Source organism: Acyrthosiphon pisum, chromosome A1 (genome assembly GCF_005508785.2).
Source record: "Acyrthosiphon pisum isolate AL4f chromosome A1, pea_aphid_22Mar2018_4r6ur, whole genome shotgun sequence".
Classification (NCBI taxonomy): Eukaryota; Metazoa; Arthropoda; class Insecta; order Hemiptera; family Aphididae; genus Acyrthosiphon; species Acyrthosiphon pisum.
Window position 1 is genome coordinate 43,332,176 of NC_042494.1, and position 14,263 is coordinate 43,346,438.

The 14,263-nt window shown below is 32.0% G+C and overlaps 1 protein-coding gene across 1 annotated transcript in view; it reads right to left on the reverse strand.

Moving 5' to 3' along the window:
• LOC100571911 (solute carrier organic anion transporter family member 74D) overlaps positions 1-9,206 on the reverse strand; it is an 18,229-nt gene extending 9,023 nt beyond the window's left edge. The window contains exon 1 of the mRNA XM_003246440.3: positions 8,625-9,206. Within this exon, the coding sequence (XP_003246488.1) occupies positions 8,625-8,689 (65 nt within the window). The 5' untranslated portion in view covers positions 8,690-9,206. The remainder of the gene's footprint in view (positions 1-8,624) is intronic.
• Positions 9,207-14,263: the final 5,057 nt, after the last annotated feature.

Genomic DNA, 14,263 nt, shown 5'->3' on the forward strand with positions numbered 1-14,263 from the left:
TGTTCTATGATAAAAAGAATCACCCAGTATAATAATTTAACAAATACACGGAAAGGTGCCTATACAAAAATACATTATGTGGGCCAGCATATATTATAAATAGTAAATGACGACGACAGCAACAATTTAATTGTACCTACTCGTAAATGGTCTTCGGATGACCGAGGAACCGGAAGTGTGCGAAGGCCGTCATTCAGTGTCCGCCAAACCATGTAGTATATACGCATTATATATAATAAGTAATCTATAGTTGTATGCTACTTTTCGTACAATCCGATATACGCATATTCACCGAGATTATATATTATGGTATTATTATTGTTAACTAGGACTATAATATTATAATATCAATATTGCGTCGATAACGTAGTAAGAGTTACACCACCATTTTAGCGATCAACAAAGAGAGTTTCTAAGTATACATCATGGCAAAAAGGATGCGATCGTCACCCCAAGACCCATTCTCGCCCTTCTCTTGCCAACCCCCTCCCCATAGTTAAAATATATGGTATTTATTTTTTAAATCTAAATTCATTTTATTATTTTTATCATAGTTGCATCTCTATTATTTTCTATTATCATCTATCAAGTATAGGCATACTACAAGTATACATATAGTGTTTATAGTTGTATATAAAAGGCGTATAACTGAAAACTCATATAGGTACACCCAAACTATTTTTATGTATACAATATACAATATATCATATCATATACAGGTTATACAAATTTGTTTTTTAAAAGTTGATCACTTGGTCTATACCCTCTTAAAAATGAATGCGTGCATACGGCTTGCTGTCCGCCTACGAAAAAAATTATGACGCTATGCCAGAGTGGATATTATAATATGCCTGACATCTTTTCAGCATAGATATTATCACCGAATAGAGATACCTATTCGGTTATACCTACCTATGTGATATGTCAGTCATACACGCAGTGGTGGATCCAGAGGAAAGGCACAGGGGCACGTGCCCTCCACCCTGTCAATTTTCAATCGACAATTTTTTTGTGTAACTACGAGTATCATATAAATGAAAAATTAATTTAAGAAGAATAATACTACCAATTATTAATTATTATTTATTATAATCATTATTGTTTAAAAATATTAGTATCCAATATGTATGTATTATTAATTAAAATTAAAATTATACAATTTATATGTGACCGGTGCCCCCCTCCCCCCCTATCAAAATATCGAAGATCTGCCCCTGCATACACGTAGTGTAGACTAGTGTAGACCTACCCGCAACTATATACATGTGCACTCGCGCACATGGTTAAATGGTTTCGTTACAATATTTTATGTTTCTGTACCTACATAATATATTATTATTATGTAAGTTCAGCGTATATATGCGTCTGCACATAATAAAATAAATGTCAATGTCCACATAAAAACGGAAAACAGACGCTCCTATATTTTAAATAAGTATAACTACGCGGCGTTGGCGGCGATGGTCTGAAATGTTTGAATGGGATTTAATGAACAACTCGGTGACACACAGGTTTTAACTGTAAACATGCCGACAATCGGCATACTACCGGTTAATACAACGATGTATACGGCAAGCGTGAAATACACACGATGTGCATACCTGCCTATCATACCTACAACTAGTCTAGTGTATTATATTATACAAAACTTTAAAAACAACATTTTATAAACTTCCATTTACATTGACTTTTGCAAATTAGATATTATGTTGTTAAAATTAATTTAACCATATTTATTTTTATTTCATTAGGTACATTTGTCAGATAAAATTACATAAGAAAACAATATAATATATGTTATCTTACTTAAAGAATTAATTGCATAACACTCAAGGTGTTATGAAAAAAAAAACGCAAAATATTAAAACTCGTCTATCTCAAAAACTAGGATCCCCGGTTACTTGCGGTATTTAGCTTATGCGGTTGCAGTATTGGCGGAGGAGGTATGATGCGTATACAGAGTACTATACTATACTCTATACTAAAATCTTTATATTTTTTTAGTGTAGACTCAAATTTACGATGATACGCGGATTTACGGCCGTATAGCACCGTTTAAGCATATATTATCATATTATAATTTTCAGTGACGTAATCAAAATATTTTATAATTATTTGCAATATTCAATTTTTATTTGTCAAACAATACTCAGTAAGATATCAGGTTTTATCAAAAAATATTAGAAAAACCAATGACCAAACCAAAGTTGAGAATAAATATACTATTAATAATATTACTAATTATTAGTTTTTACCTACTTAAAATATATCTATATCGTAATATATACAATATGCTTTTATTCTTACAATTATTGTGTGAAACTGTGAACATTTCAAAGTAGGTGCATGTTTAACATCACATAATTAAAATTGACCATGTAAAAATCACGTGTAACGTATAATAATAATCATTTTTTTTAAGAAAAAGTACTTAAAAAACGACTTTTTTAAAGTACAAACTATACTTGTACTTGATTTGTACAATAAGGGCTTAGAGAAAATATACATTTCAAGCGAAGCCAGAAATTTTTTGTTGACGTATACCCATGAATTTATTTAACAATACATCACTGGTTACCTATTACTGCAGTCTGCAGGTACCTGTAATTTTACAAAAACATTTAGGTATGTATAGAATTCACGTGTAGACCACGCACGCCCGGTCCTAGCGAAAGCACAATCAGTTTGTAGATTCCATACAATATTATTAATTACTATTTACTTTAATTGTACAGTGTATTTGCAATCAAGAATAATTATAATATACAAAATTAATTTTATATTATTTTGGAATTATTTTTTTACGTCAATATTTCTATTAGCTAACAGGTTCAGTTATTGTGTCAGTTAATTATTTTGATTTTTAATTTTTAATTACCATAGTTAATACTTCTTAATAAAAATAAATAGTAGGATGAGTTTAAAGAAGCACTGATGATAGTTTACAATACCTATATAATCAATATTTATATCTGGATCCTCTTTTGAAAAAAGGCGTAATTGCGTTAAGTCTCATAGTGCCCTAGTCTATTCCTGCATCGGTAATTATTAGTCGTTTGTAAATATAATAATGTACTGTGTATGTTTTCAACTGTAGAAAAAAAATGTGACAACACGGCGGTAAATATAGACATATTATAATATGGTATATATAATAATATCATATGTATTTAGTATATATATTGTATATACGGGAAAGGACTAAGTACGAAAACGGAAACGGTTCTAAAATCTAAATCCATTATTTAAAGACCATCAGATATGAAAGCTTTTATAATGAACTTAAAATACCAGAAATAAAAATAGGAGGTGCAAACATTGCCGGCATAAACAACTTCTTATTAATTTTAGACGTTAATAAACATCATTTTTTTATTGGACACGTCTTGAACAGACAACTTGTTCGTATTAGTATACAAGTTAATATGTACCTAGGGAGTATTTATATGATTTGGAATGAAAAAAAAATATTCTGTCTATGGATAATTATATTGTATTGTACTATAGCATTGTTAGTATAATATAATGCTATCATATTTCTCTGCTTTTCGATCGATATGCGTGCGTGACATTCCTTAGAAGATATTATAAAGTTGAACTTGCGCTGAATTTTTGCATACAAAATTAAAACAATTCAATGAACACCGTTGAAAATATTCAAACAATATTTTTAAAAAAACATGTCAGAGCTTTTATTTTTATAGGTATTACTCGTATGTTGTTGAGCACGGTGCCAGGCGTAGAGGAGGCGAGTGATATTTTTGGTGCGGGGATATCCTTAATTTTAATAAAATAATTAAATATTACTAGCAGACTTGTTCTGTACTATTTATAAATACTATATTCATGATAAATTTGTGTTTTATCAGAATCCCACGTGTTGTTTTTTCACGTAACAGCGTAAGGAATAAGTTTGTACACAGATTGTTTGTGTTGTGTTGAACGTTTTTTGGTTTCTTTAGTGTCAACCAACGACCGTACATAATATATTATATGTTGTAAACATATATTCAGCCGACGTCATGGCGAAAAAAAATACACATAGTTAACCGTCGGTGCGGAAAAAAACGTTTAGGTATACGGTATGATATAGACTATAGGGTATATACATTATTATCTACATAATATCTATACTATATAGTTATGCAACAGACGCCGCCCGCGACAAACCTCCACGTCACGCATGCTTATCCGCGTTGTAATTACGCTTGTACTTATAATTTATATTATACATTTATACTACAACTGATATACAATATTACAATCAACAGTGATCATCGAAAACTACAATCACTGCAAATCGAATGTCAAAATAATCATCATTTGTATACTCAGCGTATAATTTCGTCGGGCAAAAATAACGGAAACGTCAAGAGTTTTTCACCAAACGAATATCGAGTGTTTTAATATTGTTAAAGGAGTGTCGTGCAGTAATTCGATACATGTGTGAAATTATTTTATTCGGACATCGCATCAATAAATCTATACATGCACGCATGCATGCATGCACGCGAGTAAACTGTATAGACATTGTGCAATTGGTTTTCCTCATTTACTGTACAGTTTTAGTCCACGTTTTTGTCAGTGTTTTTTATTATTATTATTTTTATTTTTTTAATGTCAGCTATGTGAAAAAAAATATATACCGTGGGTGGTTTCAATAGTTTTAACGTTGTACCTAAATGATATTATGAATTCTACGAATCACAATATTAACATATCGGTTTTTGTAAGATTTACTAGAAATCCCAATATCCACTATAACTAACTGTACATACCTATGTTAAGTGGGTATAGCATGTCTCTTATTTAAATAAGTTTGTTGAATCCACATTACCACAACTATACATAAATGTATATGTAATTTAAGAACAAAAAATGATCGAAGCCAGTAAAAAAAAAGGGGGTGTCATTATCGTAAATCTACCAAATTAAAAATGTCCTACACAATGTAGAGTAAAAATCATGAATAAATCAGTTTAAATATATTTTGGAAATCGTGTTATACCATATTGTACCTATACTGCATAATATAGTGTTGATTTTATATGTTTGTTTCAATGTATAACAGTATAATTGAATATTAAGTAACCTTATAAAATATGTGTAATAAGCATTGTCTGTTTTATGGTAGGTAATTAGAAACTTAATTATTTTTTAAATAGTATCATGCATATTTCGCAGCAATATTTTTCTTAATAGTACATAATATTATACCCACTTAGAAGATAAGTAATTATCTTAGTAAAATTATAAATTGTTAACAAATGTATGTTAAACTATACCTATCCGATTTACATAAAAACCTAAAATTATTTTAAATTACAAATTATTCCTGTAAAAATTGAAAGAATAAAAAGTTTACAATTTTAGTTCCTATACTAATATACTATTACAATTCAAATTGTATACACTACAGTCGCTACATAGCTGTATACAGAAAAAAAAATTATAAACATGAATTCGATTTATTATTATCAATTGTATTATTATACTTGATTATTATTGTTGCTCGTGTCTTAAAGTGTTTCTTTAAATTACTATCAAGCTCTTTGTGTAAAAACCAAAAAAATCATGCTTATAAGTTCCTAATGAAATCTTGATCTAGAATTCTGATTGCGATTTTAAATCGTATTTAATATATATTGGGATTTTTTTTTGCTGTCTATAGTACTATATATATTACTTATTAGATTACCATAATATTATAATAATATATACAATATACAGGGGTAGTAGCACACCCTGGCCACCCTGTCCGTTCCTAGTTTATGGATGGTTTTTATGTTTCAACACAGTATTTATATTGTTAAAGTTTCGGGCACCAGTTAATATAGTTATTAGATCAATGATTTTACGTATTAGTGTAGATCTACACGAATTACAAACACAGTCTTATTATTATATTTTATCGTAAAATGTAGGTGCTTAATATACATTTTTTAATATAACGTCTAATAATAATTGAAAAATTATATTGTAGACCTAATAAATACTTACCTATATTTTGAGAAAATGTGGTCTAGGCAGACTACACGGGTACAACTAATCGATAGAGTTTTGATTAAATATTTTATTAAGTAGATAGGTATACGCCATTAATTTTCTCTGATTATTAAATATTTAAATATTCAAAAAATAGGTTATACATTAAATTATTCAATCACAAGGTTGTGGGGAAGTGTTTAAAATCAAATACCTAATTATGATGAAAAACCAAAAATCTCTTATCCTATAATATAGTTTATAGGTAGTATACATTATATATTATACCTATAGAAAAAGATAAATTATATGTTTTTATTTTTTTGAGTTACCACAAAATCTAATGAAAATTAAGTCAATGGTGGCCAGGGGGTGTTGTAATCACACAAAACCCCTTATCATTGTAAACACCCACAAATCACAATACGATTCAAAAATCTTAACTTTTCAAAAATTAATAAAAAAAATTATATAAAGTTTAGTGTTTATGGACGAAAGTATTTATGTATAAATAAATATTTATGTGTATGAGTAGGTATCGTTAATGTCGTTATATTATTACATCATATTATAGGATAATAGGTTCTTTTATTTCACATGCATAATGATGCATCATTTAATATGCAAATCATCATATTTATTTATTTATGAACAAAGAGCTTCGATTTGTTAATTGTTTTTACATTTTTTTAACCGTCTTTCTATTTTATGAATTTTCATATAACAGTTGAACCATTAATGTTTAAAAAATAAGTAATACGCATATTGATGGCGGTACCGCAGAAGTAGAGGAGTATTGTTCACACAGAGCCACCCTGATGTCAGTTATATAAAAAAAAAGTAGTAAGTAGGCCTATTATATCTTATGAATAATTTTAATTTACCACTATACCTATATAATATTATATACAAAAATGTGTAAAATCAATAAAATGTATCTATACATCACCTACAACTTAAATGAGTTAAAATAATTTAAAATTCTGATAATACAACTTTTTAATTTCAACAACTTCTATATTACCTATATCATATATGCAAAAATAATAAATTATGAATTAATAAAAATTTACTTAATTTTTAAATCTAGCCCCCCCCCCCCCCAAACTGTATTTCTAAACAATTGTATACTGTTAAAAACAAAATTACAAAAAAAAAATCATCGACATTTTCTGAAAATTATGACTCCCCCCCTTAACCATGTCTCTAAAGCCGCCCCTGAACGAAGACAATAATATCAGTGTTGTTATATCACATTATAATACAAAACTTATGTAAGCAATTTAGACTGAGAGCAGCCAGTCTACTTAAAGTAATTGAACAAATTGTACCCATATAATAACAGCTGACCACAACATTAAAGCTATAATCACAAAATTATCCAACCTCCTTTTTCAAAGCATATCCCTACCAGAAAACTAACTATAACCACTCCAAAAAATCTACGACATCCAACCGGAGTTATTATGTATTTTTCCAAGAAATCAACCAGAAAACGAATCACAGGAGACTACTTAACACATATTATAAACATTATTGTTTCAAATTATAAATGCAAATTCATAAATTCAATTAAATTTAAATTTATTCTACACTCAATGGCATATGTTGCCACGGGTCAGTTAATAATGATAATAATAAAAAAAAAATATTATGATAACTTTTAAGTTATAAGCAATAAACAAGGAGTTCGTCGCGCAAATCAATGCAGTTATACCTCGTAATGCTGCACTATAATACGATACGCGTGCCTATAATGCACTTACAATACTGCACATTGATTAATTTGATCAGCATAATGTGTACATCATCATGTGAACCACACACGTTGGCCACTCCTGTCACTCAGACAGTTGTACAGAATGTCAAGAATACTGTCGAAGATGACAGTTAATTTTTTTTCGTGTGTGAGTATACTGACGATTGCGAATGCTCAGACTTTACGGTTCAGTCGACACATACCGACTGCGTAATAAGTAGTTATACCTACCTATATGTTCTATATGCATAATTTTTTGCGTAACATCTTATAAAATATATATAGATAAACAAAAAAGTAAGTGCAGATAAGACTTCTCAAAACCTATCGACGAAAAGAATATTGCAGACTGGCAAGACTGACCCCTTTGACGAAAAACAATCACCATTACAACAATAGACGCAAGTCATCAAACTATTACAAAACGATATCGTATTATCGTGCACCGCGTACGACAAGGGTGAGTAAATGATGGTGCGGTGGTGTATTCAAATTTGAATGGGTAAAATGTTGTAAAAGGACGCGTGTGTACAAAACGTAATTAACGTTCCCAAAAAATTAATGATTTATTTATGCTATAAATATTTTAAAAATAAAATACTAAAATATTTTTGAGAAGAAAAGAATACAATGCCTCTGCCCTTAAATGACTAATAATTATTATTATAGCTATATAATAAATCGAATGCTACACATAGGTTCTACAGTATAAATTATAATATATAGACATAAATACATAATATTATGCAGTCAAATAAAGTTGTCGTAGTACAATAGTCGAATCAGACAAGCTACGGCAGGAGGCGTAATACACAATAATAACAAATAACAATATAATTATTATTTATTATTATTTAAACCGCGCGCGCGTCAAACTCACCCGCAGTCTGATGGCAGGTCTTCGATGTGCGGCTGTACCGTCGGGCGGGCGTACGGATTGGTCATCTCGTCCGTGGTCGTCGACTATTACCGCAACCGTTGTACCGGTTAATAATACTGTATTAGACTAATATTAAACAATGTACACCAAATTCGAATAAACTGCAGCCGGATCCTGTTGTTATATTCTTCTCCCACGACCGGGCCCGTAACGGCTGATGCACTCACGCGCGTATAATATGACGTTTCAGTGTACACCGCCGAGGAGTAATAACGAATTGAGTTTTGATATTATAACGACATCGCTAGTATTATTCTGGAGAACAGACGGCACGTTGCTCGAAAACGACACTTTTACGGTGATATTTTGTGATGTCGTCGTCGTCATCGTCTCCGCCGCAACAAAACGAGATACCAAAGACACACGACACACTTTTGACGTTATACGCGCAGTATCACTTGAAAGTTTTTGTAAATATTTTAAGTTATAATATATTCACCTCGTTTGGATGAGAACGGCGCACGCGATTCCCGCTGACTGTGTTCGGGCCGAGTGCGCCGCGGCAAGTCGGTAGGCGCGCTATGAGGTCACGACTCACGAGCCACCGCCGCCGCCGACTGTATAATATAATAAAATAATAATATAGTGGTGGTGGGGTTACACGCGCTCGCCCCGGTCGTACCTGTTCAGGTGAAAGTGTTGTCGTCATGACGACGACTGCGACCGCGTTTTAATGTTTGTGGTCGCACACGACTGTTGTAGTACGTCGGCGTTTCATTTCCCGAAACAATGTTTACGCGCGTATATCGCACGCGACCACGTTGATTCGCATTATATTAGGTATTTATTATACATCGTAGGTGTATCCACACGTCGTACAGCCTACGATTATTCTATTCTGTGCTACGATACGCCTATGTATACCGACGTGGATACGCGCCGTCCTGGAAGGTGTTAATGATAATATTATTATATGATGTTATATTTTTTATTTCCAAAACCGCGGGAGGACGTCATATTCCCCGCAGGGTGCTGAGGGTATTATTTTGAGGTGCAGCAATTTTAGGTAGGTACCTAGGTATGTCCTAAACGTATTATAATTATATAGATTTACCGCGTGGCGCGTCGATGATATTATACAAACCTTGTGATTGGCCCAAGTGAACCGACTTCGGACCCTTTTGATACTTTTTATATCGCTTTTGATTTCTTCATAATTAATATGAAAAATAAAATAAAACATTTTGAAATTTTTTATAGGTACAAAAAAAAATACCACATGTTTGAAAATTGAGATCTCTGCAAAGAAAAAACGGGAGCTAAGCAAGCTGGTGGCTTTCTTCAGTCTTCACCTCGTAACCTCGACTAATTCGTTTTTTATTAGTTTGTGATAAGATGGAAATGGCTCAACTGTCGAGTTCGTGGTGTCTCAATGATTAATGAGTCATATTGTGAACATATCATAGAGTAATAATATATCTATTGTCTCCTACACAGCCTTGTAAAGTACTTAAGTAAAAGCATTTGAGTAAAAACTAAAAGTACTCAAATACGTATTTTAAATACTTTTTTACAGTATCTGTATTTAAAACCAAATACCAATTTTCAAATACGTCTTCGTTTAGTTTATATAATATTTTCTTTTTTAATTTTAATAATATATCTATAATAATTTATAAAATTTAATTTTAAAATATCAAACCCATAAAATATAAAATTAAGAATTTATTTTTTGTAACGCCTGCACCGAAAGCTTAATTTTCGACGACGGTTGAATCGTTGGAAAGCAAAATTGTTCCATCCAGCGGGCGGTAAAGTGGGAATCCCCAAAAGTGCTGGGCGTGCATATCACGCATAACCCTGCACAACCAGAAACTGAAATCTATACCACGGTCCTTACAAGACATAAACTTTCGGTTACATCTTATATTCATATTACAACCTCTTTGCGACTTTGCATGACGCCTAAACATTTATATTTCATGAAATAATAATTGTTTTCATAGAATAATCTGATTGCCGCATAGATCCCTGCATAATCCATAACCTCTGCTGTGATTACATTTTTTTATTCTTATTCTTATTTTAGTATAATAATAATTATTTATACTGGAATCCATACCATGGTCCTATTGTTCCTCACAAAACATGAACATAAGCATGCATGCCGCTTAAAATAAATAAAATAAAATCGTTCCTTTCGTGAAATATTGTTTTCGTACAAAAGTCAGGTTGTTGCATAGTCCTAGCCAGCATTACTTTTGTGTGATCGATGATAACGCAGATGCGTGACAAAAAATTGTATGTGTGGCTCGTGCGGAAAGTGAATTTCAGTCTTGGACAAAATGCGGCCCCAATATTTTCGATGTGGCACGTCCCAAATTGTATGCTATAGCGACTGAATTTATTAAATTGTCACTTCCAACCGAATACTGAACACAACGATACTAACTAACCTCTTCCTACTCCAGTACTCCTCAACTGCCAGTACCGGAGTAATAGACATTTGAAAATCCATCATGAATTTCCTGTGGTGAACCCTGTAACAATTGGACTGTACAACGAGCACAGTGGCTTAAACGCATAGAAAATATTCTGAAGACCTGAAGTCAAATGATAGGTACTTAATAGGTATACTCAGACTAGGAAAAGGATCAAAGTGAAACATCTACGCATATATTTTGATAACAAATGTGAGGAGCTTGAAAAAATAAACATAATGTATTTAATATCGGAAGTGTTACGGGTAGTTTTGAAAACCTTTATTTTGAGGTGATACAGACCCCCAACAACCATATCCACCCATGATAACTGCAATTTATTGTTATAAATTATGAAACGATCGCATAAGATTGTGTACCTACCTATATTTTATAGCCGCAGTACGTTATACAGATAGGTACCACAGAAGTCGTACCACATAACCACTAAACCACCTAATGGTTGATAACACTATATAAGAGTGAAGTAGGTATAATATACCTACCTACATCATAATAATATTATATATAGAATGCACGACGCACCTTAGCTTGCCATCGGTCTCGGCAAAATTATTGTGATATTATTTTCGACACGTATATTATATGATTCCACTCGTAATACGCGGTCTGCACACGCAACGCGTCCATAATACCACGACATGTGAGTGTAAACGGCCAATGTAAACTCCTTCATGGACATTTTTACCTGAAAAAAATAGGGTAACATCCTATTACACTCCCACATTTTATTTGAATCCACGATTTTGGAATTGAAAAGCTCAAAAAGCTAAAAACAATAACTTGAAAATAATAAAATATAAAACACTTGGTGAACGATTTATTTTAATACGATTATTATTTAAGTTCTTATTTATGTAGGTAGCTAAATTGATTTTTATGTAATCCTATTTAATGTATTGCAGATATTTTTTTTTTAATGTCGAAAATACTAAAATATATTTTTTCTACAAATTTATTTTTAACATTGTTTTGATTTTTTTACCTAAATAGCCAACAGGTACCTAGGTAATTTGGTTTTTTAATATTTAATAATGTATAATAATTAAACGATTTAAGCTGGACGAAATTATTTAATTTGATAATTTATTTAAGTATGCTTAGCAGGACTTAAAGGGCACGAAAGCGGTACAAGCGATACCCACTTGTCAGTCTTTTTAAAAATGAATTTGTCTTTTTTGTAAAAACTATTATTTTACCATCGTTTGTAGGAGTTAACAATAATATGTCTATATGTAGGAGATTACCTACATTTGTAGGTGTTTACCATTCCCCGTGTAAACAAAGTCACGTGGATAAGTCTGTTCCTTATGACAACAATATTGAACGCGATCGCGTGAAAGTACCTACACTATTTACGATATAATTAACACGCAAGGGTGCCCACAGGGGGGTATGCCCCCCGCTTTTTTTTTCAGCCAGTGTGTGTATTATAATATTATAATAACACGCACTGACGTCCTGCAGCCCACGCCCCGCGGTACCCATATGTATTATCTATGTATAGTAGTTATATATACTCCTCCAGCCTCCTGGAGCATCGTCGCGAAACCGGATATGTGTCTCTAGTAGGAAGTTTCGTCCGGAAGTCGGAACGGGTACTTGACTTTATGACCGTCCGCGTGTACGGTGTACTCATACCACAGACGCTATAATACTTAAATTATCGCTATTAAATATAAACGTCGTATACTATATTATATACCTATTATATTATACAAGTTAAGTTACCTGCAGGCTTCGGTAATAAATATTGTTTTTGCTTTTTTTTATTTACTATTTAATTTAACTATACCTAATTATATGGTATTTATAAATTTCTTTATATTGCTTTAAGATCTAACTATAAACCTCATTGAGAATTTTATTTTCTAGCACATACATGATTATAAACGTACCTATAATAATAAAATTAATGGTCCGGTTTTCCTACTATAAATTGACTAAATGTCTGAATTACCACGGGCGTATATATAATTGCTTTATATAGGTAATATTATGTCGCGTTACTGTTTACAACTTGAATCATTTAAACTTGTCTGTTGTCGATACAAAATTGATACCCAGATTTTGGCTACAAATTGAAAGAAAGTGTGACATGGCAACTGTTGGGGGGGATTGGAACAACTCTGTCAAAAGTTAAATTTCCTTGGCCGGTTCAAGCAATATAATCGGTGTCAATGAATTTTGTTTGTCATATATAAAGACAAGTTGAAATCTTAAATTAAAAATTACAGTAAAATTCAGTATATTTACATACCTATTGATATAATGTAAGAACTGTTCAGACTCGTTCTAAAGCCGGGGTCGTTCACGGCGTTTTCCAACGTGTTTCGTAAACCGCGTATTCCATCATAGTTAATATTGATTATTGTACATATAATATTTGTGAGGCCAGCTTCCGTTTTCCACCAGAACCCCAAAGTTAGAAAAACGATAATTCTTAATTTTACATTTTTTTTTAAAAAATTGGTGTGGGCTTTGATAACGTCAAACAGGACGTTTATACCATAGTCCATAATTGTTTTAAATTTAGGCAGAGGATTACGCTAACAGATACGCCCCGTTAGCTGATGCGGTAAAAAATGTGGCATACGAAACTCTATGCAAAACGCAGTGTATAGACCCTGTCTTACAACACCTGTCATTAATTTTTCTATTTTGTTAAAAAATACTGAATTTACACAAAGCGTTTAAAATAGCCAAGGGGTGACCGTCAATAGCTAACAAATATATTGAGGCTCGACAAAATTTAAAATTAGAGTAAAAATTTAATAATACCTACACTTGGTTGCCCCACGCCCTGGTTAAATTTCTAGCTACGCTTTTGATCGACAAAGCCACAAACATCGCAAATGCTGTACCACTCCAGCGAACAACATTTACCTCATCACGAGTACCTAGTCTTATATCGACGATGTCAAACATCAGCCAGGGGCGGCTCCAGAGACATGGGGGGGGGGGTTGGCCATTTAATTACGATCATTAATTGTAACATAAACTGTAGGTATATTGAAAAATTATGCAAACCAAAATTTAAGGGAGAATCATAAGATTTTTTACACGGCATATAACTTTACCATATTTAAATATCCTCCGAAGTTCGTGTCTACCCATAGGAGGAAATTGGGGGGGGGG